The sequence below is a fragment of the Parambassis ranga genome, chromosome 12 (assembly GCF_900634625.1).
Source record: "Parambassis ranga chromosome 12, fParRan2.1, whole genome shotgun sequence".
Lineage (NCBI taxonomy): Eukaryota > Metazoa > Chordata > Actinopteri > Ambassidae > Parambassis > Parambassis ranga.
Genome location: NC_041032.1, coordinates 7,639,105 through 7,665,649, shown reverse-complemented (window position 1 = coordinate 7,665,649; position 26,545 = coordinate 7,639,105). Strand labels below are relative to the sequence as shown.

At 40.2% G+C, this 26,545-nt stretch overlaps 2 protein-coding genes across 2 annotated transcripts in view; both read right to left on the bottom strand.

Annotated features, from left to right (window-relative positions):
* Positions 1-1,411: 1,411 nt before the first annotated feature.
* adora2ab (adenosine A2a receptor b) lies at positions 1,412-7,404 on the bottom strand. The gene is made up of 6 exons (XM_028417530.1): positions 7,167-7,404; positions 5,083-5,248; positions 4,725-4,974; positions 4,469-4,600; positions 2,859-2,962; positions 1,412-2,650 (listed from the first exon to the last, which is right to left on the bottom strand). The coding sequence occupies exons 3-6, from the start codon at positions 4,916-4,918 to the stop codon at positions 1,719-1,721; spliced, it is 1,362 nt and encodes a 453-aa protein (XP_028273331.1). The 5' UTR covers positions 4,919-4,974; positions 5,083-5,248; positions 7,167-7,404; the 3' UTR covers positions 1,412-1,718.
* Positions 7,405-11,811: 4,407 nt separating this feature from the next.
* Positions 11,812-26,545, bottom strand: part of LOC114443940 (breakpoint cluster region protein-like) — a 55,028-nt gene continuing 40,294 nt past the window's right edge. The window contains exons 5-23 of the mRNA XM_028418324.1: positions 26,407-26,514; positions 25,174-25,231; positions 25,009-25,061; positions 24,648-24,788; positions 20,335-20,456; positions 19,769-19,934; positions 19,555-19,674; positions 19,135-19,210; positions 18,944-19,048; positions 18,536-18,610; positions 18,219-18,316; positions 17,101-17,232; positions 14,953-15,012; positions 14,563-14,672; positions 14,033-14,172; positions 13,751-13,885; positions 13,521-13,626; positions 12,911-13,073; positions 11,812-12,826 (exon numbers count right to left, since the gene is read on the bottom strand). Coding sequence (XP_028274125.1) covers positions 12,737-12,826; positions 12,911-13,073; positions 13,521-13,626; positions 13,751-13,885; positions 14,033-14,172; positions 14,563-14,672; positions 14,953-15,012; positions 17,101-17,232; positions 18,219-18,316; positions 18,536-18,610; positions 18,944-19,048; positions 19,135-19,210; positions 19,555-19,674; positions 19,769-19,934; positions 20,335-20,456; positions 24,648-24,788; positions 25,009-25,061; positions 25,174-25,231; positions 26,407-26,514 — 2,058 coding nt within the window. The 3' untranslated portion in view covers positions 11,812-12,736. The remainder of the gene's footprint in view (positions 12,827-12,910; positions 13,074-13,520; positions 13,627-13,750; positions 13,886-14,032; positions 14,173-14,562; positions 14,673-14,952; positions 15,013-17,100; positions 17,233-18,218; positions 18,317-18,535; positions 18,611-18,943; positions 19,049-19,134; positions 19,211-19,554; positions 19,675-19,768; positions 19,935-20,334; positions 20,457-24,647; positions 24,789-25,008; positions 25,062-25,173; positions 25,232-26,406; positions 26,515-26,545) is intronic.

Below are 26,545 nucleotides of genomic sequence, written 5' to 3'. Positions count from 1 at the left end.
TGTTTCCTGTGGCGTCGGCGGTGCATTGTGGGACTTGTATTTTTAACTGACATAGCTAAACAACCATATGTTCCCAGTTTCAGAAAGTTTACATTTGTTCAGAAAAGAATGAAGGCAACTCCCATGCAAAACTTAAAATGTTTTCTTCCACATGATTATCTGTTTACCAGAAAATGTGCTGCTTTCTGTCACCTGAATATTTATGTATTAATATGTTTTTATTTTATTTTACCTGTGTTTCTCCAATGCATTGGTCATAAAGAAAACAAGATAATCCCATAACAACACTGATGTTGCTTCTATAAGAAACATTTGTTATACTCAAAAGTCATACAAAGTATTTGCATATGTCATGCTTCCCTTGTAGTAAAAAGGCCCATCTTTTATTATTGTTTTCCTCTGGGAGTTAATTTGAATAACCAAAAACCACAACATTTTCCTGGCTGTTATCTCATGCTTATCAAAAGAGCACAACACAAAAACAAGTTATTAAAATGAACTGTTATATAAATTTTAATAACCCCCTACATTACCACGAAGTGTAATAAACAGAGTGTACTACAGTGCATAGTTTAGACATACAGACATACAGTGCCTATGTATGTTTTCTTGAGACATGTCACATAAACACACATAAAAATTGCTTTATGCAGGTCTTTGCTGTACTGGATGGGCTTTTTAATGAGGAAAGAGAAAGCGTAATGGGATAATAAAAGACAGCATCAAATGAACCTTCATTTGATTTCCATTGCATTAGGCTCATTGACTGGCGTCAGCAGCCAGGCTACTCTGTAAACACCTCATGCTGAGTAGTCTGTGGTCATGTGTTTGTACTTTAAGTGCAAACCTGACTCTTAAGAGTTGCTACATGACAGGTGTATGGCATGATATTTGGATAGATTAAACAAGCTCTTTTTTTTGGATGGCTGCATCTGTGCCTTTGACTCATATAGTATGTCACTTAGACATTGAACTGGCAGCAGGTGTGTGTTGCCTGGCAATTATCAAATCACTAATGAAGCTAGCAACATCATCTGCTGCGTAGTTATCCAGGACTTTGAGGAATTACTTTTCAAATGACCTTTATAAAGGAGATGGTGCAAACCAAACAACATGATAAAGAGGACTGTAATGATTATGACAACTGTGGATAGCACTAAAACTTCAGTCTGTACACTGTGAATAAAAGCTTTATCTATGGAGACTGTCGGCTTGCTCTGCAGTGTACCCTGCCCCTCGCGCACGTAGAAAGCTGGGATAGGATCCAGCCCCCCATGACCCTGTACAACAGGATTAAACGGGTTCAGAAGATAGATGAATGGACTGTTGACTTCACAGTGAATCTCTTAGCTGGGTCATTCAGTTGTGCAGTAGAAAGCAACCACAGCTAAAAATACAATCATTATAACAATGCAGTTAATAAATTTTAATAAAAAAAGCTTAAAGTGAACCGCATCTTCTTTTCTTGATGAAAAGATGCACACTTTTTAACAGACACAATCTAAAAAATGAAAATGTATCTTGCCATACACTGTCTTATATGCCATTGTACAGTATGTGATGCAAATATAAGCATCAGCTCATATTCACCAATTTTGTGTTGTATGTTTGCAAACACCTGGATCACCGTTTACATGGCTCCAGGAATAGAAAAAAAACAGATTTGCTGTGATTTCAATTGTCCATAATATTATTGTGACATTACATAAACGTCTTTGTCATGATGACACCTCTGTAAGTTTTGAAGAGCGTGCACAGTCTGTCTGTGAAAAAGTGTGAACATTCACAAAAGCAATGCAGCTTCCACTTTGTTTGCCCTCCAGAACATCTGTGGCTGACTGTGGTGCAGAAAAGTCCATGATGCATGCTGGCTGGCGTGGAGCTGACAGGGTGCCACTCTTTGTTTGGTGTCCATTAGTTATCTTGCTGCTATCTGTAGCATCTAAATCTGATGTCCAGTGGCAAGCGGGCTCATGAGGAGCTCTTGGTTGAGTTTGGTCAGGACTGTGGTCCAGGACATAACTATTAACAATAGTGCTGCATGATGAACCCTCTTTACTAATACGGGAGGCGGTACGCACGATACTGTTGCTTGTAACACCACTGCCATCAGGGTTGCCAAACATGTGCCCAGGGATGTGCTGGTAGAGAATCCTTCGGAAAGTCTGTCTGAACTCTCGAATGCGGTACGCATATATTAAGGGATTCACAACAGAGTTAGCGTGAGAGAAGATGATGGCTATGTTCATCACCCAGATGTGAGGGCGCTCACAGTCCTTACAAATGTGGTTGAAGCAATTGAGGATATGTAGCGGAAGCCAACAAAGAGCAAACAACCCCACAATGATGGCCAAAGATTTTGCAGCATGTACTTCCCTTTGCAGAGTCGAACGAGATGAGCCCGAGGAGGGGGCTTTCACTCCAGGTGCAGGTATGTGCGCAACTTTCAGGCTTATCATTAGCAGCTGGCGCCGGGCCGCCATGAAGATATGGATGTAGATGACAAGCATGACTACCAAGGGCAGCAGCACGCAGCCGAAAAAATTGAAATAGACCATGTAGTCCAGGGTAACCACTCCCTCAAACAAGCACTGGGTCATGCCTTCAGGACAGCTGTTGTTTGTGGTGACAGTGGTGGTGGAGTTCCATCCTTGGCAACAGAGACAAAGATGATTTATCCTCATTTTTATTTACCGGTAATAGCTGAAATAGCAACGTGACATTCACAAGAACTACAGGACCAACACCGTGGCATCGTCCTTCTAGTGTCTGACAATATAAAACCTACCTCCTCTCAAACCTAAAGACAATGCACTTTACACCAAATGTTCCTTATGTTTCATTAACACACATCTCACCTGTGTTCCAGCCAAAAATCGGTGTCAGGCCGATGACCACTGAGAGAACCCAGCACAGCGCGATGATGGCCTTCGCCCTCCGCCCTGTCACCAGACTGCTGTACCTAAACAGGTTGAACACAGTACATCACAGGGTTAGTTGCTTTATCGAATCTTGTTGTGATAGCATCCCTCTGAGGCCAAGTCAATATTTGACAGTTTAAATGAGGATATAATGGTTGTGTATTGAAGAATAAATATAAGATGTGTCAGGCCAGACTTCTTTAAAAAAAATTGGTCAGTAATACGATCACCTCTTCAGTAGTTTTGTGCCATATTTCGATTTTGTTGTATCAGATGTTATTACTAGTGAAAGGTAAAGGGGCAGACATGGTGTGACATCCCTCTCTGCATGACTGCAAGCACTTCTGAGTGGGCATGAATATGTAGTAAAGGTCATTTCCTTTCTACACAGTCATTTACTGGCACAGTTGTCTTTCATCTCTTTAACTCAAACAGTGAAAACATATAAACCACTCTAGTTATGTAAGAGCGTCTGAGCAAGACTCTCTTACATAAAAACCACAAATAATCATGTCTAAATACATTTCTTTATTAACAGTAGTGACACAGCATTACATAATAATTCTACAATTGCCTTACTCAAAATATCTAAGTATATCAACACATATAATTTAATATATATTTAATATACAATGTTTTAGCTCAGACATTGCTGCAGACATGTAGGTCATAAAAAAATATACTGCAACCATTGTGTAACCGCTTTGTTATTTCAACTATAGACTGGCTTTATGGTTTAGTATGTGTTATAAGTGTATTCTGACCACATGTAAATCCACACTAAGTTAGATTTACCAAATGAGTTCCTCTTTCCATAATTATTGCAACATTAGCTGGCATTTTAAGACTGTGAAAGTCCAGTATTACAACTTTTGTAGTCAGTGTGTGCAACCGCTTATGCACAACCAGCATGAATAACCTCACATACACTGACTTTAAACTGTTCCTGTGTTTTTGACTGAACTCTTTCACAGTCAAATTGGCAGCGAGTAGGATACAGTAAATTAAGCTTACTAAAATTCTGAAGCATTATTAGCTCTTTAGAGTCAGGGCTGTGGCACCAGTGCGAGTGCACAAACACACTGAGATGCTGTTATGCAACCGCTTATGCAAAATGCATCACCTGCTATGGCTTACTAGATGAAATACCCTTTCATGAAAGGGGAAAAGAATGCAGCGGTGGCCAAATAACAGCAGATTTAGTTACTCTTTTACACACACACATAAACAATATGAGTCAATGTGTGTGGCTCAATACCTGTTTGAACAGGAACTTTGTCTACACAAGTGAGCCATTTTAAAGAGAATGGTGTTGATTTACATGACTGATCAATGCTGATTTAATTCCTTTAACAGTAACTAAATTCCATGGAGACATAGCAGTGTCTGTCCACCGCTGTGCTTTGCTACACTGCTGCCTCTTTTGGATGGACTAAAGCTAAACTATGCAAGAGACAACAGTTAAAAAAAGAAACATAAAGAGGTGGACAGTCAGACAGTGGGAAGAGAGATCTTGGCTGATGTGACCTTGTCTTTTCTCCTCTTACCTAAGTGGGTTTTTGATGGCAATGTAGCGATCCACAGCTATTGCCATGAGACTGAAGATGGAGCTCTGAGTAAGCACGAGGACGAAGCAAGCGATGAAGAGGCAACCGTAGAAGTTGGCACAGAAACCGGTGCTGAAAAGAAAAAAGTAAAAGAGAGAACTGAGAATACAGAAAGATGTTTTTCCTTCCAACTATTGCTAACAGCTTGTCCACGGGGGAATTATTAGGTTTGAATTGGCCCCAAAAGAAACAATACCTTATAGCAATTGCAAAGGGAATCGCCAGCAGCCCCACAGCAATATCAGCAACTGCCAGTGACACCACAAAGAAGTTGGTGATGCTCTGCAGGTTGGTGTTGATGCAGACAGACCAGCAGACCAGGATGTTCCCAGCCACAGCCAGGCACGCGATCACCAGCTCCAGGCCAATGTAGACCAGCTGGTTCTTCATCACGGTTGTTTTTTCCTTCTTTATTCTTTCTTTGTGTTTTCATCCCACACACTCAGCTGCTTGACATGTTTTTAGACAAAATACCAGCTTGCCAAACCACATGGTACAGTATGAGAAAAAACTGATTGTACCACAGGAGGAAAGCCAATACAGGAAGTTCTCACCACAGGCATCACACTCTGTGACTTCACTAGGAGCTTTTACTGTCACAGTATCTTATCTTCCTCTTTGCGTCTTCTGTGTTCAGTTCAGAAAAAACGTCACATATGGCAGTAAAATGTAAAGGATGGAACATCTGGAAAGTCTGGCTGCCAAATTAAGAGCAGAGATCTGGAAAGGAAAGAGAGAGAGAGAACAAGATATGGGTGGTATTAGGCTGTATAAACAGACTGCGGGTTATCACAGGGACATACACCCACACACACAGGTCATCTATCTCTGGAAGACAAGGGGACAGTTTGACATACAGGGCCAAAGCAGACAATGAAACAATGGGGCTTTTATTTCAGGAAAGGTTTTCCAAAACCTCTTCCACTAATCATTCCTGCTACCGACCAGCTTTCCTCCATAATCACTGATAATTACACAAAACAAAATGCCCATAAATTTCAAAGTGATGTGTACTGTAGCCGGAATACTTATTTCCTACTGTGTTTTTTTTCAGGTTCTTTAACTAAATTCCTCAACGCTGTGTAAGGAGATTAGGGTTTATTATACAAAGCTGGTACAACCTCACATACCCTTCAGAAATAAGTGGTGTGAAATGTAGGCCAAGTGATTCAGTTTACTGGGGCAAAACAGCACAGAGGGGATAAACAGACAGGTTTCCAGATCATCTCAGATGAGCTGCATTCATTATTTAATTAATGCTTTATTTGTTATTATAATAATAATACCCATAAATCTGTCAAAGGTATTATTCTGTCCTAATTCATTGATTAAGAGGTAGAAAGCAGACATTATAATAAAAAAGGGTTAGCTGGTAGTTACCTACCACTGTGAAAGCAATAAGATATGCAGTTAATATGACCCAGTTACTGAGAATCTATACAGTGAGAAAGATAAGATTTAACAATAGTCCATGCAAGACAAACAAATGATTCAGTGATAAGGACAGGGCTATGTGGTCACTATAGGAGCAATGCTGAGACCTATTTTAGGTGCTTTATGTTGGCATATATGAGATAACAGGCCTTCAGTTAGTCTTTATGTGGTGACACCATTGCAGCAATTTTGTGCAGCTCGTAAATTTCAATGAGTGATTCTTGAGAAATTGATTTAAATATTGATTACAGTAGATCGCGTTATTGGAAAAAAAGACATTCTAAATTAAATGACAGCTGTTCTCATTTGTATGTTAATGAGAGTAAAGGTTCCAAAAATCAACTGTCTTTAACAAAAAGCTCTGAGATCAGAATCCATTTGCTGCTCTTTCACATATTTTTCATTGGCAACGTGTACCCATGTAGTTCTACCAGCTCTAATCTCAGTGGGAAGGCCAAAGTCCTAACATTCTGCTATTTAATTTTCTTTTAGGCCAAAATAATTTAAAAATCAGAGTTTATCCAGAGAGTGGTGAAAGCTAAAGCGACAAACATCAAGAGCCACCATAGTTCAGCTGCCACTTTCAGTGTTAAAGTGGAAAAAAACACACAATAATGCAGTTTTCCCAGCTTTTCAGGCAACAAATAATCCATCACTGAATGTGTTTTTTTTAACATTCTTCCAGCTGACTGCTTTGGCAAAAAAAGAAGATGTATGTGTCAGAGCAGCATTAGAGGAAGTGATAAAATACGCATCCTGCTGGAAAGGACCTGTCAATCAATGAAGCAGCTCAGCTAAAACAAAAGAGGTAAACAAAAAGAAAACCTGTTGTTTTGATAGTTACCCAGTGATGGACTAAGTCTACATGCATGTTTTGATACACACACTGAGATAAAAAAACACACTATTCTATGGCAAGGTGTGTGTTGCTGTCTCTATAAGTTTAATAATCACATATTCAACTGTTTACTTCTGTTTGATAGTCAGTAAACCACCTGATGTAAATAGATAAATAGTCAACATTCCTGTTACAGTGCGTGTTTCACAGGTTAAAGAATAACCAGTAACTGATGTTGTTCCTGTGCGCTTTTTTCAGTTTATAGAACACAATCCTGACTGGCGCGTTAATCTGGGAGCACTACAATAATACAATTATTAGATTAACGAAAACCCCAAACAGGAAGAAAACAACAGGTCTTCTTACCTTACTGTACAAACGCACATCCTTCACGCAATAAACGTTTCCAGGGTCGGTTAAGTTGTTCACTCCACCGGCTTGATCCGTGCGTAAAATTAAAAGTAGAGGTGATGGTGCTAAGCGCCTGAATGTGGTAAAACTGAAGAAAACTACAAAAACCCTCAGACAAGTTAAGTGTTCTGTTTCTCAGAAGTATCACGGTGCGCTACCATGCGTCCTGAACAGGAAAACGCGCGGTCACAAGATTACAGCTGCAATGTGTGAGTGTGTGTTCTTATGTTACTGGTGTTGTGGGGACATAAAGCTGTCACACAGTCACTCTGACTGAACCCGCCTCTTTTTGGAGACCAAAGAAATTCCCCATCAACCAGATGTTTAACGTTATATTATTTAGGTTGAAGTTATGTGTGTGTGTGTGTATGTGTTTTTTTTTTCATAGACAGAGGCCAGCAAAGCGAGGACAGCTGATGCAACTGGGGACAAAACGTTGATTTTTAGGTCAGTGGTGACTTAAAGGAAGACATAAAAATAAAAAAATGAATAAAATACACTGTAAATAAATTACACCTGCTTTTGTGTCACTATAATGTCATTGAAGAGGGATTTATTAGGCTGTTTGAAGGTAATGCAGTCAAATAGGATTGTAAACTGTGTATAATGCTTAAATGCACTTTATATACATACCGTAAACTCTCACCGCCTGGTGCCATCCATTGTGCCACTTTATTATTTTATGATATTTATGTGTCTGGATCCCATCTCTAATAACTAATGTATTACTGCCGTCTAAACATTGAGCATTTACATCTGCCATGCTTTCAGACAAAAGGCTGACATAAGGTAGCATTAGAACGACCACTCAGTTTTACTCAGTTAATGTGTAACCAGTTGAATACTTCCAGTTTTCAGATCCCACTTCTGTCTCAGCTGTTAGATCATATTCAACAAATTGGAGTCAATCTGAGTGGTTTATGCAGCATGCAGCAGGAGATCTTACTGTTTCTCACATTCATCACTTATTAATGCGAATTAAGCAAACATTTTTTTTTCAATCAATAGTTGTACTTTTTTTAACAGCAGGGGAACAGAGAGCAGAGTTTGAAATGTCTGCAGTCAAATTGATGCAACATGTTAAAGTGTGCCTGCCTTAATTTGTAATTTCCTGTTGAGACTTTTGCACCAAATTCATATGTTTTTCTGTGTCATTATAGGGACACTGAATATATGGCTTAGACTTGCTTGTCCAAATTACACTGTTAATCATGACGTGACACAACTTCAAGCTATGTTATGTATAGAAACAGCAGAGCAGCAGCACTTTTATGATTTCACTCATGCTTAAGGACTCCTCCTGAGACTTAAATGTGTTTCACTCTGACCCAGTGATGAACTGAATGTGCAGCACCTCAGACCAATCAGTAGGAGTCAGTGTGAGGCTTCTTTGTTTTTGCTGGGGCCCTCCATATGACAGATTCTTTTTATTTATTTTAAACTAATGGAGTACTTGTTCAAACAATGCCTGTTTGGAATAAGGTGAGGTTGTCCAGGTGAGTGCTCATCCAAATAACCTGAGTGATGTTGACCATTCGCTGTGTTTGAGGAAATAAGATAAAGAACAACGTTGTTACATTTAAGGTTTTTTTGCATATAGATTCATTATATTTTTCATAACTGTACTGTTGCTGTAATAGAAAACAGTGTCAACAGTGTTGCCAGACTAATATGTTTACATTGACTTGTTGCAGACTTATCTCCTTATATGTGGCTGTTTACTAAAGAAATCAATCATTTTACTGGAAGTGCATCGACAACAACACTCGCTTGTCAACATTGCGGATCACGTGAACTACAAATCCCACGAGTCTATGTAGATACAGGAGATTTTATTTAACATTTTTGTGTACAAACATAGGCTGCAAATGCCTTCCAAACATGTTTGCCCTCAGAATACAGTATTCCTTTGTACAGTTCTACAAGCAGAACATTGAATATTTGACAGGAACAAGAGTCCTAAAAAAACTGAGGTCTAAAAAGAGAAACGTGTTTGTGGTCGGTCGGCAACTCTCATCCTCAGCTTTACATTGTTATATGCTGAATTAAAAACAAAACTTTTTCCCAAAGGTTAAGGTAGCCTCATTTAATGGTAGCATGGTGTGGCAGCAGAGGGTCAAATGCATGGAAATGCAGTGATAAATACCTGGCTTGTGAACAAGAAATGCAAAAGATTTGTAACGTTCATATAGAGCATTATATTCTTCAGGCTACGACACAGAAAACTGAAACCTTCCTGTCTGGGACTGAGGTTATGTAGAGGACTGTATTGTGGAGGTTACATGCAGTTACAGTGACAATCAACAGACCAAAACAATGCAGAGTAATACAAGACTCTTTTCTCCTCTACCACATACTGACAGTCCAGAAGCGACTAGAGGTGCACCAGCTCAATCCTTAACGTTCGTACGTCAATAAATTAAAGGAAAACCAAATTATGTATTCTCTAGTATAATACATATTTTACAACTCTGTGGAGAGGGAGACGTTTAAGTTGTGCAAACTCACAGACTCAAATGGACAAAGAACCTGCACCTAACTATTCAGTTATCTAGGTCTGATCATGAAACAATCACAGTGGCCAGTCTGTTGTACACAAAGAACTAAAGATGAGCTGACTTTGGGGTTCATTTGTTTGCAGTTCTACACAGTGGTTGTGATTCTGGGGAGAAACCTTATCAAGATAGCAAGACAAAAAAAAGCACACCATATAAAAAGCATACTCTAACATTAGTTTAACTTTAGTAAATAAATAGATCCAGCAAATTGCCTTAGGCTAAACAGGTAGGAAATAAATACAAAATAAAATGCATTTATAGGAGATGAAACTTTAAGAGCTTAAAAAAAAGGATGTGGGACAGAAGTTCTGTCCCAAAAAGACCGACTTCATTTACAGCATCACAGTCACATGAAGTGGAATAGTATGAGCTAAGACTGTGCTTAAGTTTAAGGTCCTGTCTGAGGCTAAAAGTGATGAAAGATGTATGGCTGTCCTCATCAAAGGCAACGGGGGAATGACCGTTTTCACTGAGGAGCACAGGCGCAAAACAAAAAGAGTCCAGGCACGAGAGGGTCGAGCAGGCAATGGGGACTTGCTATATCAGTGAGTGTTGTTGTACAACCACCAGATTGGGATGCTGTGCAAAATGAAAATAAAAACATCATTTGAAAATGAATTAAACCTATTTTGAACTGAAACAGTAGACTGCAAATTACATTGATTTATAATGAGAAACAGTTTTTTTCACTGTTTTATTATAAGTCTGACCAATGTTACCAATGTTGAGGTCCCTGTCCAAATTTATAACCATATTACTGGCATCAAATTACAAATAAGCATATGCTTTTTAAAAAATTATGAAACGTATGTGTTTCAATATTTTAAATGCTACACTATTTTTAATTATGTGTAGGATTTAAATTTGTTTTTTTGTACAGCATCCCAACCATTTTCACAATATAGGGTTGTAAAAATAAGTATGTAAGCATGCTACAGAAGGCCAAAATTAGTTGGAATTACATAAAATGACCGTGCATGAGGACTTTCAGAATAAAAGTGTGACAGTATCCCATATAAGGCTGCGGTCTTTTAGCTTTAATCTAAGCTGATTATAGGCCACTAAAAAAATGGACAAAGTGAATGTAATTCAACATTAAGGGGGTTGATATGTATTAAAAAACAAACACTACTTTCTGTATGCCTTCCTGTGCTAGTATCTCATATGTGGTCATGCAAGAACCCTTTAGGGTTAGGTCCTTCACTGGTTTTAGTTTGATGTCTATGAATATAAATGGGAATCAGATCAAACAGTCAAAGAGTATGATGACACATTTGTAAAGAAGACCAAAATAACAGGACACAAACGAAAAAAAAACATGCCTGCATGTTAAATGAAGACATATGTCATTTCAGAATTAACAAACCAACTTCTCTAATCTGGCCAATAAATTGTTGACAAACTCTTATTGTGACATTGTGCCGTATAAGTGAAGCAAACCAATAATCCTTCATTAAAGCCAACAGATATGCTGGACATTGGACAAAAATGCTAAGTGCTCAGGTCACTTGAATTGTAAAACAGTAGTTCTTACATGAGTGCACTTTTGCAGCCACACATGAAATGATAAAAAACAAAATGACAATGTCATATCATGTGTATGTTTGTATGTATGTGTGTGCTGTATTATTATGACATTGCATAAATGTGTACACTAGACAGGCGACGGTCTCCGGATGGGAGACGTTCTGCTGAGCAGCAGTTTTAAAGAGCTTGTGCCTTTTCCACAGCAGCATACAGTTTGTAACTACTATTGTGTGTGTTCATAGTCATAACTGAACGAGTTGTCAATAGGCTGGACAGAACAGCAGTAGAGTAGTTTCTATTAGAACAAGGCTAAATCTTGCTTATTTACTGCAAGACTTGAAGTCAAGGCTAAAACCTACCACTTTCAGAAAATAAAAGTTCACATAGAAAAACATTTTCTCCCAGAGCCCCCCCCCCTCCCCACACAGAAAAAAAATAAATTACAGCAACAATGATTATACTGTTAACATAAAAGAAAAATACAACTTTAAGATTATGTACATGAAATGTGTCTGTAAATACAACTCCTTCCTTTTTGTCCTACAAACAAACAAACAAACATATTAATTTGGCAAGATCTATGTTACAATAAGAAACACAGACAAATCCTATGTTAGAAAATATATTGCTTCCTGGGTATTTAAGCTGTAGACTACCTCGAGACACAAACAACACAAACAGAGGAAATTTGCTTTAATGTTTGGAAAATCCACAGACAGTCTGACTATATAACTAAACCTTGTGTTCCTTCCTTCATTTCTTTTTTCCAATCTGTTTGACTCCAACCGGGTTTGTTTACGTTGTAAACACTTTAACCTACAGGTGTCGGCTTCCTGCGTCTTTAGTGACGCAGAAAAATAAAACAAAACAAAAGCCAGTATGGAGGCCGCTCCACTAACAGCACAAACGTCTCCTCTTGTCTGAAAGAATGCACTGAGATTATGTAAGACACAGCTTTCCTACTGTAGCAACATCTGAGATGGAGAAACGCCCTTTTGCAAGCGTCAACACTGAATGATTGTCCAAAATAAACATGAACAGCAAACAATGCCCAAATTTAACAGAAACTGTGATTTTGTTGGCAAATCAGTTCTATAAATCAAAAAGGTATGTGTCATTCTTTGCAGTCTGATTCCAACCCTATTGATTTATGAACCACAGGCAACAAAAAGCTAGGTGGAGAGATGCAGGTGGAGGATGTACCCATAAAAATCACTTAAGGTACAAGGAATCATACTATGTATCAGGTAATGAGACATATGAATGACAAGGACCTCACATCCTTTGAGCTTCAGAGGCCCAGTGGCACCCTCTTGTGTTCAAGCACAGCAAGACGTAGCCACAGACAAGTCAGCTGACAGTCAGTACAGTAGGCTCACTTTGAGCCAGCGTTTGTCTCATTTTCATAAAGTCTCAGGCGAACAGAGTCAAGTGTCAGCTCTATACTTCAGTGGAGAAGAGGATGCTCTGCCGTTTACTGTCCGGTGTGGGGATCGTCTCCAGCTGAAGGAAATACAGCAGCACCTGGACCTGAAAAACCAACATCAACTCCCACTTAGTATCTTTTATTTAGTTCCCAGAGGGAGCAGAGAGAGGACAATATGTGTGTCTCACCTGCGCCATAACTTCCAGGGACCAGCTGTCCCCCATGCTGATGGGTTGCGTAGGGTTAGCAGGGATCTTGCTGTCCTTCTCAGCGGGCCTAAGCAAAGTCGGCCCGAACACTGTGGCCAGATTATGGAGAGACATCTTGTTGACACACTCCTTCTCGGCCACCCTGGAGAGAGCCAAGTCCATTAGAGGCACAGATCGACAACAACATGGATAAAGGTGTTGTTAATGAGCACTGATATGTGTGTGCTCTGTGTGCAAATATGTGATTAACAGAGATGATAATCTTAATTAGAGCAGTAGAAGATTTCTGGGGCTGATAGTGAGTAGATCCTGCCTGCCTTCTCTTTGTATTTACATTCTAAAGGGCAAAGGAGGTCAAAACTGATGCACTGCACTGTGCAAAATTCAGATTTTATAAACACACTGACAAAATCACAGCAAACATGTTACTTCCCCCTATTGCCCAGGTTCTCACCATGACAACCTGGGCAATTTTTGTTGCAGCTGGATGGCACCCACTGCTGTGACGACATCACGGTACAAAAACAGTATTGGTAAAGTGACGTGTTTTTTTTGGACATTTAATCATACATTTTTAAGAGTTTCATACCTTTTTAAGTGATCCAAAAGGAACAGGAATGTGACCAGGTTGGGTTCTGGCAGCGACAGCAGCAAGTTTAACATGCAGCTTTCTTTGGCAACACTGTCAGACAGGGCTGCATAGAAGGGAAAAGAAAAAAGCATTACTTGTAAGATGGATGATCTGTGTTCTATTTTGCTTCATCAAAAATAATTATTAGTTAATTAATTCTTAATTCTTCATCAAACCCAGTGTCTTACTGATGCCGCCTGCAAAATTGGGGTAGAGCTCGTCAGTGAAGAGTGGCTCTGGCAGCTCTCTGAAATACAGCTTCAAGGTCCCGGCAATGGCGTTGACGTCCATCTCACTCATCATCACGGACACATCTTTGTTGTCTAAAGGAGAAAAGCGAGAACAACATGAAGAGGTGCAGTCTGTGATGACAGAATAAGACAGGGAAACACCTTGGCTAGACGTCAACATGCCTCTCAACTGCTAAAGACAACACAACCTTGCGCAGTATGGATGAAGGCTGTACTCACTGGTATCAAAGGCAGTCTTCAGGGCCTGAATGTCCGTGGCTACTCCTGACACTCGGTAGATGCCCACCTCCTCCATCCCTCTCCTTTCGATCTCCTCTAGGCACTGCCGGACAATATAGGGAACCTTGGAGCGTTCTCGTCTGGATGAGGACACAAACAAACATGCTGTAAACAACGCTTTGCTCACTGAGACAAAAGAACAAACTGAGCCAGGATAATTATCGTGTTCCACATTGTTTTGATTAGTGGAAGGACTTTGCCTGTGGCTTTTTAACATGTGCTTCGGTTGAATTGATTACAGCAATAATAGATTTGTACTGGTAATTTTAGTTAACCCACTTATTAACTTTAATCATCGTCATTAATGTCATTCATTACCAACAATGGCTACCTTGCAGCCTCTTTCCCACCCAAGAATCTGTCTTCCTTTGCCATAATTCGACCAAAGAAATTATAAACAAAAGTGTTTATGATGAACATATTTAAGTAAATATTATAGACTGTAGGAGAGGAGGTGAGAAGTAACTCACTTGGTCACTGTGGAGATCTTGACTCCAAAAACACCCATAGGTTTCCGTGAGGGCATCCTCTTCAGGCTGAACTCTCTGCTGGTAAACTTCATGGACAGTTTAACCTCGATCTGACACAGGAAAAAAGCGCTTAAAGTTAAAACAGGTTTACGGAGTGAGAAGCCAGTGTACAAGCCTGGAATCCTTCTGTGATAGCTTTCTGTGATCTTGAGGAAATCCTGCCATGTTTGAACCAGATGTAGACACAAAGAAATCAGCTGAACTGCATCCTGTTTAGAGCATCCCTTAGTGCTGTTTGCTAAACATTAAGATGTACCTAGTTCGAGTTAACAGTGACTCCTAACTCAAGTATTCTGAAACAGCAGAGACATGTTAATGTGATGCACTCACCCCGTTCATGGGAATAACTGTCCTCTGCCAGTCTTTGCCTTGGAGAGTCTGAGGGTCAAGCTGAGTGGAGGAAACACAAACATTGTATATTAACATCTTATGTGCATTCCACAGTATGTTAAATTATAAAAACTACTGACCTTTTTAGATTATTATTAGCAAGCTGTTTTTGCAGATGTACATTTTACAAAACCTCTGTATGTTCGACTCTACTCCACCTACCACCTACTACTACTACCTATTTTAGCTTTAAGTACAGTAGAGTGGATAAAACTTGTGTAGGAAGGATTGTTTTTACAGCATGATGAAGTGGTGCTTTTCCCTTAATTTAAGTTTAAACGATGGTACAAGCAATTAAATTCGTACAGACTGTGTTCTAAGAACATTTAAAAAATGTTTGGTTGATGTCTTTGGAAACAATTGCACTATTTTCTCACATTCCCCTGCAGCGTCATAAATTCTTAATGCTTGTTTGCTTTGTTAACACTGAGCTTTCATACTGTTGTCTGATTATGCCCTCCTCAGATAACACATAAATGAATCAACTGCACAAAGCTTCCCTCGGCTGCAGCAGAATGTTTTGAAACGTGGTTTGCAGACAGGTTTACATCCCATCACTGTATTTTTAGCAACATGACAAACACATATGATTCATTTAGAGAGACTGAATTCACACCCAAATACACTCACATGCCATCTGGGGCAATAAAGGCTGAGTACAAACACACACACAACTGACACAATGAAACACACACAGACACAGTATCCTGTATGTTGTATGTTTACCAAGCCTAAGCCCCATCTGGCTGCCTGCAAAGCTCGATCATGTTTCTCATAAGTGAATCTTTCACTGCTCAGAGCGCTTGCTTTATCCATAAAGAATTACATTCCACTAAAAACCAGCAGAGCTGTCAGAGCTTCTCCTGCTTCCTGTTGAAAATGTTTTAAAAGCTCAGCCAACGTTTATGATGTTATCTTCCTCGGCTTGAAGCGAGGCCTGTTCTGTTTAACAACATATAATTTTCCAATACATCAGAGAATCTGCAGCCCAAACCATATTGACTGAAGAGGAAGACTGTACAGCACACAAGGCAGGCATATAGAGTATACTGACCTCTACATAAGGGCAAACCATTAGGCTGTTAATGCAGAAAGGGCTACCTCAAAATATTGAAAAATGATTAAAAAGGTCTATATAAGATAAAACTAAATAAATGTTTGATATGGAAATCATGCTTTGGTATAAGCCCCACTGTCTAAACGTACAGCTGATTGTGTGGGATTAATCAACCGTCGTGACTTAGTCTGCAGACAGGAGTGGCAGTTTCTTGACTGGGATTTGTGAAAAATACTGCTGAGCAACTTTCTCACCACTCTGGCGGTGGCTTGTTTTTCAATGACTTGTTTTTCAATGACATCATCTGTCAAGAAGGGATCATACCTCAGGAGTACCAGAGAGAACCACTAGGTGGAGTATGTGACTGTAAAATTACATCATTTAAATAGACAGGGAGGAGGCAGGTAGCCACTGAGTAAACCAGGATACTTACAGGATGTTTAATTACCACTAATATAAAATTCAGATTCTGTGATTATGTATTGGTTTTGAATCATTAAAAGCAGATTTGTGTATTTTTTGTACAATAAAACAGGCAAACAGCATTAACCAATCACATGTGCGCACTCACACAGGAGCAGAGTAATGCAGGAGCCTCTCTCTTTCTCTCCTGAGTGACACTTGGCCCTATCCTACAGACCTAGGTTGTCTTGGCAACCTTATCACCACCTATCATCCTTACGGTCAGTCAGTCATACAGCAGGATTGGTCAGGGCAGTGTCAGGATTTTGGTATTTTTATAGACAAAGCACTTCACAGCACTGATGTCACTTGCACCTGTGCAGCATTGTGGTGAATGTTTTTACCAGCTGGACTTGGCAGCACCATGGCAGGTCAGTGGCACGAAAATTACAGCTCTGTGTCAAAACGCTGTGCAGACTGACACTTCTTGTTATTTATGACTCTCAGTGCTAACCCATCCATTATACAGTCATTTGATGAGCTATAATATGGATTTCATGCTTTGTGGAAGTGATAGTGACATAACTGCCTATCAGTAATGAGTCATGGTGGGTGACGTCATGCCATACCGGGATCTGTCCTTTTCCCATGATGCGGTCTGTGCTCTCTCCATCCTCTTTGTTCTGCCTGGTCTTGTTGTAGCACTTCTCATAGCAGAGCAGCCTCAGGGTCTGAGAGCCCTCCAGCTCAATCTCAAACTCCTTTGAGAGGAGGGGAGAAGAAAAAAAATGTAGTTGTAAAGATATTATGTTGCTTAAAGAAAAACAGAGATGATACCCTCAGAACAATATACATCCCCTTTACTTCCACTGCTGCTATGTAAAGGAGCACTCTGCATATGGTTTGCACATTGTTTCGAGGCCCACACTGAGTTGGTTCACTTAGCTTTTTGGACAGATGTGAGTCATCACCAGCAGCTCCTCATTAGTTACTATTATTTCCACTTAGCTGAGCAAAATCCTCAAAGAGTCTATGGGTCCACTGTGGAAAATACACTACCACAGATGAACCCAACCTCTTAGTGTGACCCTCTACTTCCTTCATCCAGCTGTGTGCATATGTGTGTGTGTGTGTGTGTGTGTGTGTGTGTGTGTGTGCCTGCTTGCATGCCTACACCGTGTGTTTGCTGGGGCTGCAGATGCTCTGTGTAGGTTTTTCATAGACGTGTTGTCAGTACTCAAAGATGGATAGCTAACTGATTAAAAGACCAGATGTCAGATACATTATAGGCAGCATAAACTCTGTGTGTACATGCATGTCCTCCTGAGCTTAAGGTAAATAAAGATACAACTATGGTTTGTCAATGTGGCAATCATCTCGAGCCTTAGTTGGTGATTCACTATGTGACCAAAAGTAAATGGACACCATGTGCAGATCTGCAGCTGACGATTGCTTGCATCAGTGATTGATTGTCCATGTCACGTATATACTCCAACATTTTTCTACTAAACCAATGGACAATTCCTGTTTCCAGACTAACAGTTCCAACTTGACTAATTACTGCATCTTATGTGCATATAATTTGGTTTGTGTGTTTGTCTACTTCCTGTTTCAACTTTCTTTCCAGTTTAATATTAAAGAACGTGCCTGTGCTGAACAGTAAACAAGAAAAATGGAGGCTAGCAAAAACATCTGGTATCCTGCCATCCACACATACTTTTGTCCATTTACTGTCTGTGATTTTTACCTCGTTCCATTTGGGCTCAGTGGTGTATCGATACACTCTCGTTTTGGCTTTATTTGAAAAGAAGCCAAAGGAGTCAACCTCCAATGTGCAGTAGAGATCTGACAGGGGGAAATCAGCATATTACATTATATCATATGGAAGAGAAGTTATCCTAGTGAATGTAATACATTAGCAAAAGACTACATGTCTGATATTATCCATAAAAAACAAATCAAATTTCCTCAAACACAAGAATTTAAATGTTACGCCAAAAAGGACAGTTTCCACTGTTCTGTGGTCACATTAAAGCTGAGATTACTGCATTTTCTGTGACTCACTCAAGCTCTGTTTGAGGCCGGAGGCAGAGTGGACGATTACATTCAGGAACCCGTAGAGACCGGGGGATTCATCCTCTGGAAAAACAGTCAGCGAGCAGAAAGAGAGAGAGAAAAAAAAGACAGTGAGGAGGATTAGAAAAGCACGCAGATCTCTGTTTGTTTTGGAGCAGAATCAGATATGGAAGGAAGAGATAAAACGGCAAAACATGTGGCTTTAACCCATGTTGACATTTCATCCATATTTTACCCACAATATATAACATTAACATACAGATTCTGAGGGCAATTTATAATTTGTAAGACACAGACAAGGCATGAAATTAAGAGGACATGCTGTAATAATACAACATTTTTGTGACTATTATTTAAGATACAACTATTACTATAATACACAAAGAACCCCCTTACCATCTTTATTGATAGAAAGTGGAATGTGGTGGACAGTTTGTAGTTTGACACAAGAGCTGGTCAACGTTTGCAGCTCCATGGAAGTCAGAGAGGTGGTTTTCAGACCTTAGGGGGGAAAAAAATTTTGATTTAGAAAAAAATGATTTAGGAGGACAAGATGTTTTCCAGGTGCAATACCAGACATGACTTACATTTTTTCTGCTGTTCTTTGAGTATCTCCCTCCACTCTGCCCGCTCATAGTCAGACGAAATCAGGAAACTGTAACTCTGAAACACACAAACAGTGTTAATGCGTGCAAATCTACACAATAAAACTTTAAAATCTTCAGCCCTGCAGTTGTTTGGCCAGCTTTAACAAATGTACCAGATCAGAGAGCAAATCCCTCACATTGATACAAGAAAGAGGAGAGATGAAGGAGAATTAATCTGGAGGAAGATCAGGGAGGGGAAGTTGTGCTGGGAATGAACTACAGTTCTGAGAAAAAAAGCAATAAAATGAGAAGAACAGATTAAATATGGAAAAGCAGAGCTTACAGCAGGGAGCAGTGGGAGGAAAGGGATGATGGAGCAGAGATGAAACAGAGGAAGTTTAAGGTGGAGAACATCATCACCTTGCCGTTCTTGTTGTAGAGTCTGAGGGGCATGTTTGGGGACATTAGGAGGAGCAGAGACTCCTGCTCAGACAGCTTCTTCCTGAGACGGTCGATGACTTTTGAACCCTTGTTGGCTCTCTGAAATCAAAGAATAGTGACATAAAGCAAATGGCTGCTGTTGAGTTTCCAATTAGATCATCACTATGATAGTTCTATGAATATCTGTGATCACCTTTTCTCTTTGAATCTCACTACGGAGGTGTGAGATCTTGACCTTCATGGCATCCAGCTCCTCGTCTGGGACTTGGGGGATGGTAAGCGGCTCCGTCTCCTCGGGTCCTTGGAAGGTCAGCTCTGTGAGTGGGATGTACCACTTACTGTCGTACTGTTGGTTTTTACTGCAGGCCGCAGGAGAAAGATGGAAAAATTAGGGGAGATGTGGGAATAATGAAAGACAGACATGTAGGAGGAGGGGAAATGATAAAGATAAATGATGCAGATGTGTCGAGGAGGAAAGGAGACAGAAGAAAGGAAAGAAAAATAGACAGCATAAAAACAATGACAATTTGTGGCTGACAGAGATATGCAGGCTAACAGTGTTTATTACTGTATCATTCTCCTGTAGATGTCAACTCTGATGATGAACTGGTGTAAACATATTTTTAGCAAAGGTTGTGCTTTGTATCGGCAGAACAAACATACTGATATGTGACCACAAACAAGCCTGTCTGGTTGGATAGTAAAATGTCTGTCTGTATTTTAGTGACGTCGCTGTATAAAAACAGACTATTTTTTTACCCTCCGATCTGTTTCTTCAGCTTGGCGCAGAGCAGCAGATCTGTAAAGAGGAAGACATGTCGCAGCTTCCTGGCTCCCTCCACCAGCTCCACCATGAAACTGTCCTTCAGCAGCTGCCGGTTCTATGGCAACACAAGACAACAACGGTGGGTCAGGAACACAAAGCCTTTTATGTCGGCAAGAAAATGTTGTCACTAATAATAAAAATGGATCAACATTCAGCTTGATGAAATGTCCACTTAGAGTCAGTAAAAAAGTAAAAACACAAAAATCTAATAAATTCATATATATATAGATACACTGTGGCAGCATATAACATCAGCAACCAATGCATTTCTACACATTTGGCACATTTTCTGGCTGTACTACAGAGCCTTTGTGTTGCAGCTTGTTTCCCTCCTCCTTTCCTCACATGTTCCTACTTCGCTTAACCAGTGTAGAAGGAGTGGAAGAGATAAGGAGTAGAACTGAAATGTATACCGAGTCCCTATATATAAAACCTCATATAGAGTACACATTAGGAAAACACGTACTGAAAACTGAGTGATTTGCATTCAGTCAACAGTTTGGTTACAGAGGAATGAATGAGGTAGAGAAAGGAAGAGTGACATTTGGGGCTCTGGACTTTTCACTGATGTCAGACTACATAATGAGATGTGTATTACTGCCCTTTGCCAAAAGGGGGCAGTAATGTCTTTTTCTAGACAGGGAGACAAATGAAGAATGAAACAAAACAGAGAGCAAACTATGTCAAACCACAGCTCACTTACAAATGACTCACTTTAAAATGGTCATAATGGTGGTTTTACTCGTGGCATGGGCCTTAATAAACAGACAGCAGAGGTTTACCCTAAGTATGAGACAATACAACGGAATTGACTATACACATCACAATCTGTGTTTATTCTGAAAGTCTTAACTTAATAATTGTAAGTAATTGTATCAACTAATGTGCCATCATCAGACATTAGGGACTTTCTCTACAGGTCGTCATGGCTTTGTGTATGACCTCTGACCTCCTTCCTACTCACTTCCATGTTGATCCAGGGGCCAGACCACCAGCCCGCCTCCAAACTTCCTACAACTTCCTGTGCAGCAAAGTTACAAAACTCGCCATCGCACTCCTCCTCTCCCCACACTGTTACTGTCAGAAAACACAGAAGTGAATCTGACACAATAAAAGACTAGTTTATGTTCCTATAACCTAACTGGACACGTGCTGTCGGTCAGTGTGTATGTCTACAAATGATAGAGGATGACAGAGAGACGTCATAGTGGTTTTTTTTTAATTGTAAATCGATGCCGAGCAGCACTACACTACTGCACAGTAGAGAACCCACAGCAGATTATGCTCTGATCTTTGAAATAAGCATCTAATAGGAACCTAATTCCTGCTGGTGGCTGTAATTATTTATTACTAGCTGCACAATGAAGACTGTGAAGATGACGGCCTGTGACAGATAACTTCCAGATAACCTGCTTTCTGTCAGTTGTCTCCAGCGGCAACCTACATCTGTCAATCCACACACAAAACATATTCCAATCTCTGTCTTCAAATGCACTTTCCTGTTTTCATGTTTTTGTTGTAAGCTAGACTATTTTAAGCCTCTGGTAAGTCGCCGCTGTACATGCATATTTCTCAGTCTTCATCTTTGGGTGTAGCGACTTAGATGTTGGGATGTAGGAATGGCTCATCTGCACAGTCACTTCACGTGTAATATAAGCCCCCTGAGGATATTTTCTAACTATTCTATGAAACAAAGCTCCATCTTGCCTTAACCCATGTCAGTCTACATGCTGTCATGTCAGTCTATATTTAGGATGTTTCCTGTACAGCAGCTTCAATGAGACATCAGTCACATTGCTGCATTCAGTTTTAGTATATTACTCAAACTGGTCAGTACACTAAAGGGATGCTCAAGTTTAATGTGGATATTCACATGCTTATTAAAATCACATCGGTCATCAGTCTGATTACGTGATGGGTGAGTTGGCATGGAGTTGCTTGGCTAGCAGCATGCTTAAACAGACGAATGTAAAGATGTGGTCTGCTCTCACACCCTCATAAGGATGCATGTCTTTTAGGGGTCTACAGGTATAAGTATAGCTAGGCTAGGCTGGAGGGACTTAGTCTCCCCTGTCGCTGAAAGAGCCTGAAAGTAGTAAGATATGAAAATATGGACTGTTCACAACAAGATGCCAGCAAATCTTGAGATGATCAATAAAACTACATCTCTCATAATGCCATGGAATTTTTCTTCTTTACTGATCTCATAATTAAGATATATAATAAAAGCGGGGGTGGATTAAAAAAAAGCTACAGAAAATAATAGTTTAACACAGAATGAAGAGGTAAATTCCAGTTGAGGCTCTTTTCTAAATCTGATGAATTTAAAAATGTGCATATGTTGTGCTTCTCTCTGCTACTGGGGGAAAAGAAATACTTAACAAACCAGCTGTCTCAGCGCATCAAATGACATTTTCATAACATCGAGCAACCAGCAGGAGAAATATGGCTTTCTCTGTTTCTCATAATAGCTGACCGGCACATCAGCATCACCAGTGCTGAAGGAGAGCGACATGAGGGCAAGCACGCCAACAGCACAGAACGCAGATTAAATATTGACCAAGTCCTGGAAGAGCCCTGCTGAAAGTGCAAGTAATGGCTCCAGTTTACAAAGGAGCCATGTTTATATTTGGAATATGAGCCTCTGCACTAGTGTGCATATTGTGAACATGTTTGTCTGTTGATAAGGATGTAGATGAGTGTGTACATTCCAACTAGCTTAGGAGAAGCAGATCCTTCCCAAATGCAAACAAAGCGGAGCGAGGACATGAGCGCCATCATTTGCATTTTAATTAAGCAGTTTGTGTTTGTCACCTCCCCTCATGAGGGCGGGACCTCTGGGGGCCACCTGTGCCGCTCTACTTCTGCATGCCTCCACTGACCAAACCACAGTTTAACTCACAATGACAGTGCAACTATGAAAACTCAACGCTGACTTTTTCATATTTCAGGTCAGGTGCTAAATGAGGACTGTGACCTCTTTCCTTTTTTGATTGTGCTGCTTTTGCTCCTTCTCATCATTACTACATTAAAAGCATACTTCTATTTCTGTGAAAAAAGACAGCTCAAGAACATAAAACAGCGCACTGCTGAATCCTGCAATTCAACAGATTCTACTACTAGAAAAGAACAGATCGTGGATATGAAATACAAATAAGAGGACCTTTGTGCATGTACTGTGTCCTGACTTATAGTCATTGTCTACTGACTGTTTGAACAGCTGCTAGGAGCCCTGTCTGCAGCCAAATAATTATCCAACACTCACCAATACCACAGAAAGTGTATGTATGTAGTCTACTAGAAGTAATTTACTTTTCTGAGACACTCTTCTTTAAAGCCCCATCATCCTGGATGCAAGCATCAACTTCTACAGGATATGACATCTGTTCTGATCATAGACGTGTCTTATGTGTTGGTGAAAAAAAACTCAGGTCTAGTACTGTATATACGCCATCTGTGGTGAGGTACAATATAATGAGCCTCATTGATTTCCATGTGATGCTTTCATGTATCCATGATAAATATTTGATGACTGGTGTGGAGGTCTGGACAGACTGAGATGGAAACTGAGGCCTGTGGGGATAGTATAGGAGGTGTGTGTGACTGTGTGTTCAAAGGCAAACAAGAGCAGGAGAATGAGGATGGAACGGAAAGCGTGTATTTGTGTGTGTGCGTGTGTGTGGAAAGGGTGCGGTAATGACCCCCCTGTGAGCAGGAGGAGGAGCATGTTGGACTGGCTCCCTCCCACCCTCCATTTATGAATAATTAACTGAGAATCTGCCAGTCAGAGCAGACTGGTGGCTCATTACAAGGCTTTATGTACGGCAGTGTCACGCAAGCTATCAATCAGGAGGGATCCATTCATGTGCATCAAGTCGTCTCCCGGGAGGACTGAGACAGTGGGGGGTGGGTTTTGTGTGGAGGTGCAGAGCAAACACAGGATCACTCTCAACTATAGGCAATCCCAGTATGACCATATAAGGACATGGGCTCTGCTTTAGGCTGCAGATTGGTGGCCCCTGTGCACAACACCCGAAGGTTATTTGAGAGGGTGGGGTCATGATATCATCCAGAACAGTTAAGTGCTGTACCTTAGAGATGGAATGAGTGAATGGCATAGGAGGACTTTGCAGTGCCCTTAGCCTTTAATTGAATTCTACACATATGCAAAATAATACACAAAAAGGCACATGCTGTGTGAGGAAAGGCTTTTCCAGTGTGTTTTTTAAATCTTCTGAGTTCTCACCTCTCCCTTCTTCACTGTCACAGACTGCCGCCGGGAAGTCGTCTCCTCGTTGATGCTTGACAGAAAGTTCTGGGAGATCCGCAGGGCGTCCTGCAGGAGCGGGTGGTCCAGATGGCTCGGGGGTGTGTGTTTGAGCAAGTCCTAGTGGAAGATGAAGAAATATTGAGTTTAAAAAGCACACATATCCAGGTAATTATGAATACAGAAGCATGCATACATACTATTGGAATATTAAAAGGTCATGCATACAATCATTTACACTTTATAGTGTATGTGACCTTTTTATGATCTCATGGGATGTGTGAATGTGTGCTGCTGTGCTGAAAAATAATACTAATGATAAGATAAGATGTTTACTTACATGAAGCACCAATGTGCTGCGCGTCACTCTGTCCACTGGTTTATACAGCAGAGCTGTGAATGAAATAAGATGCGGATGAATTAATATTACATGCAGTATGTAAATCCCTTCAATAATGATATAATTTAACCGTCTGAAGAAAAAAACCATCATAAGACGACTGACCCTCCAGAGAGTTCTTCGCTGTCTCCTTGCAGTCCTTAGGGCTCCTCACCTTCAAGTTCTGTTTGGATACAAATCACAGGTGCAAACAAGGAAGTAAAAAAACAAGTTCCTTAAAAAATCCATTACAAACATAGAAACACAGTGATGTTTATATCTTTGCTTCGGCTCTGAGGTCATCCACTTCCAAATTAATTATGCCATCCTCAGCAGCTTTTTCCCCTAACCATCTTGCTCAGATGGCTCAGAGTCATGCATCATTACTTAGACCATTAACAACCCTCCATGCTGAATTCCCTCTCCTGCATGTAGATATCAACCGCAACTCTCACTGGTAGAGCTCGTAAAACACAAGACAGAGACTGATGATGGATCCGAAACCACCACCAAGGGAAAAAACAGCTGACTATCGTATGGCTTTACCCTAAAATACCAAATACCAAAGGCGAGTATTAGCTATATTGTAACATACAGTACATACAGTTCACTCACTACATTTCTTTTAACAAGAAATGAAAATGTTCTGAGTGGCAAACCTGCAGTTTAGGGTAAATAAATGCTTTATGTTTTATGAGGTCTGCCTGAGAAAAACCTGCAGAAAACACCACCTACCACCCCCTCTGCACTCTCCATTTAAATGTATATCAGGCAAACAATAATCACGCACGCATGGACGTACACACCAAATTGCCTCTGGGTGCATTTGTATAGAAAATATTCAGCACAACATTAAATGCAGGGGAATTATAAAAGCTGTGTGGGTGAATAATGGAAGTGTGTTTTGCGAGTACAGGACATTAGGGACAAAATTGTTCAGCAGAAAATTGACTCTTTCTGACTCAACGACACCTCTCCCAAACTGTTCTTTTCCATAAACACATAATTACACATAATAATAATAACACATAATACACCACCCTGTTCTGTATCTTGTTTTTCATCCTGTCATTCTTCTCACAAACTGTCCAGTTGCAGCACAGCAGAAGTTTAGCTGTTTATGTAAAAGTAGCAGGGACACTGCACCGCTTTGTAATGTTCACAGTGAAATACACTATCAGTGATTAGTTTAGTGAGCACCTAATCAGTTATTACATGCTGGCAAAAGTCAAGAGGTCATCAATTGATGAGTTGCACCCAAAATTTGCATTTTACCTTTGACCTCAAAATTGTAATTGACATGAATGGGCCAAATTTGGTACATATACATAGGACTATGTACAAACGTTTTATTCTTACCTCAGAGATTTCTGCAAACTGTGTGTTAGCCTGGCAGCACTTCTCCGCCGTCTCCACAGCCAGCTCATAGTTGTCCACAAATGCCCGGTAAACTCCAAGCTGGCTGGCCTGATGGAGAGCAAGAAAGAAAGAAACAGGA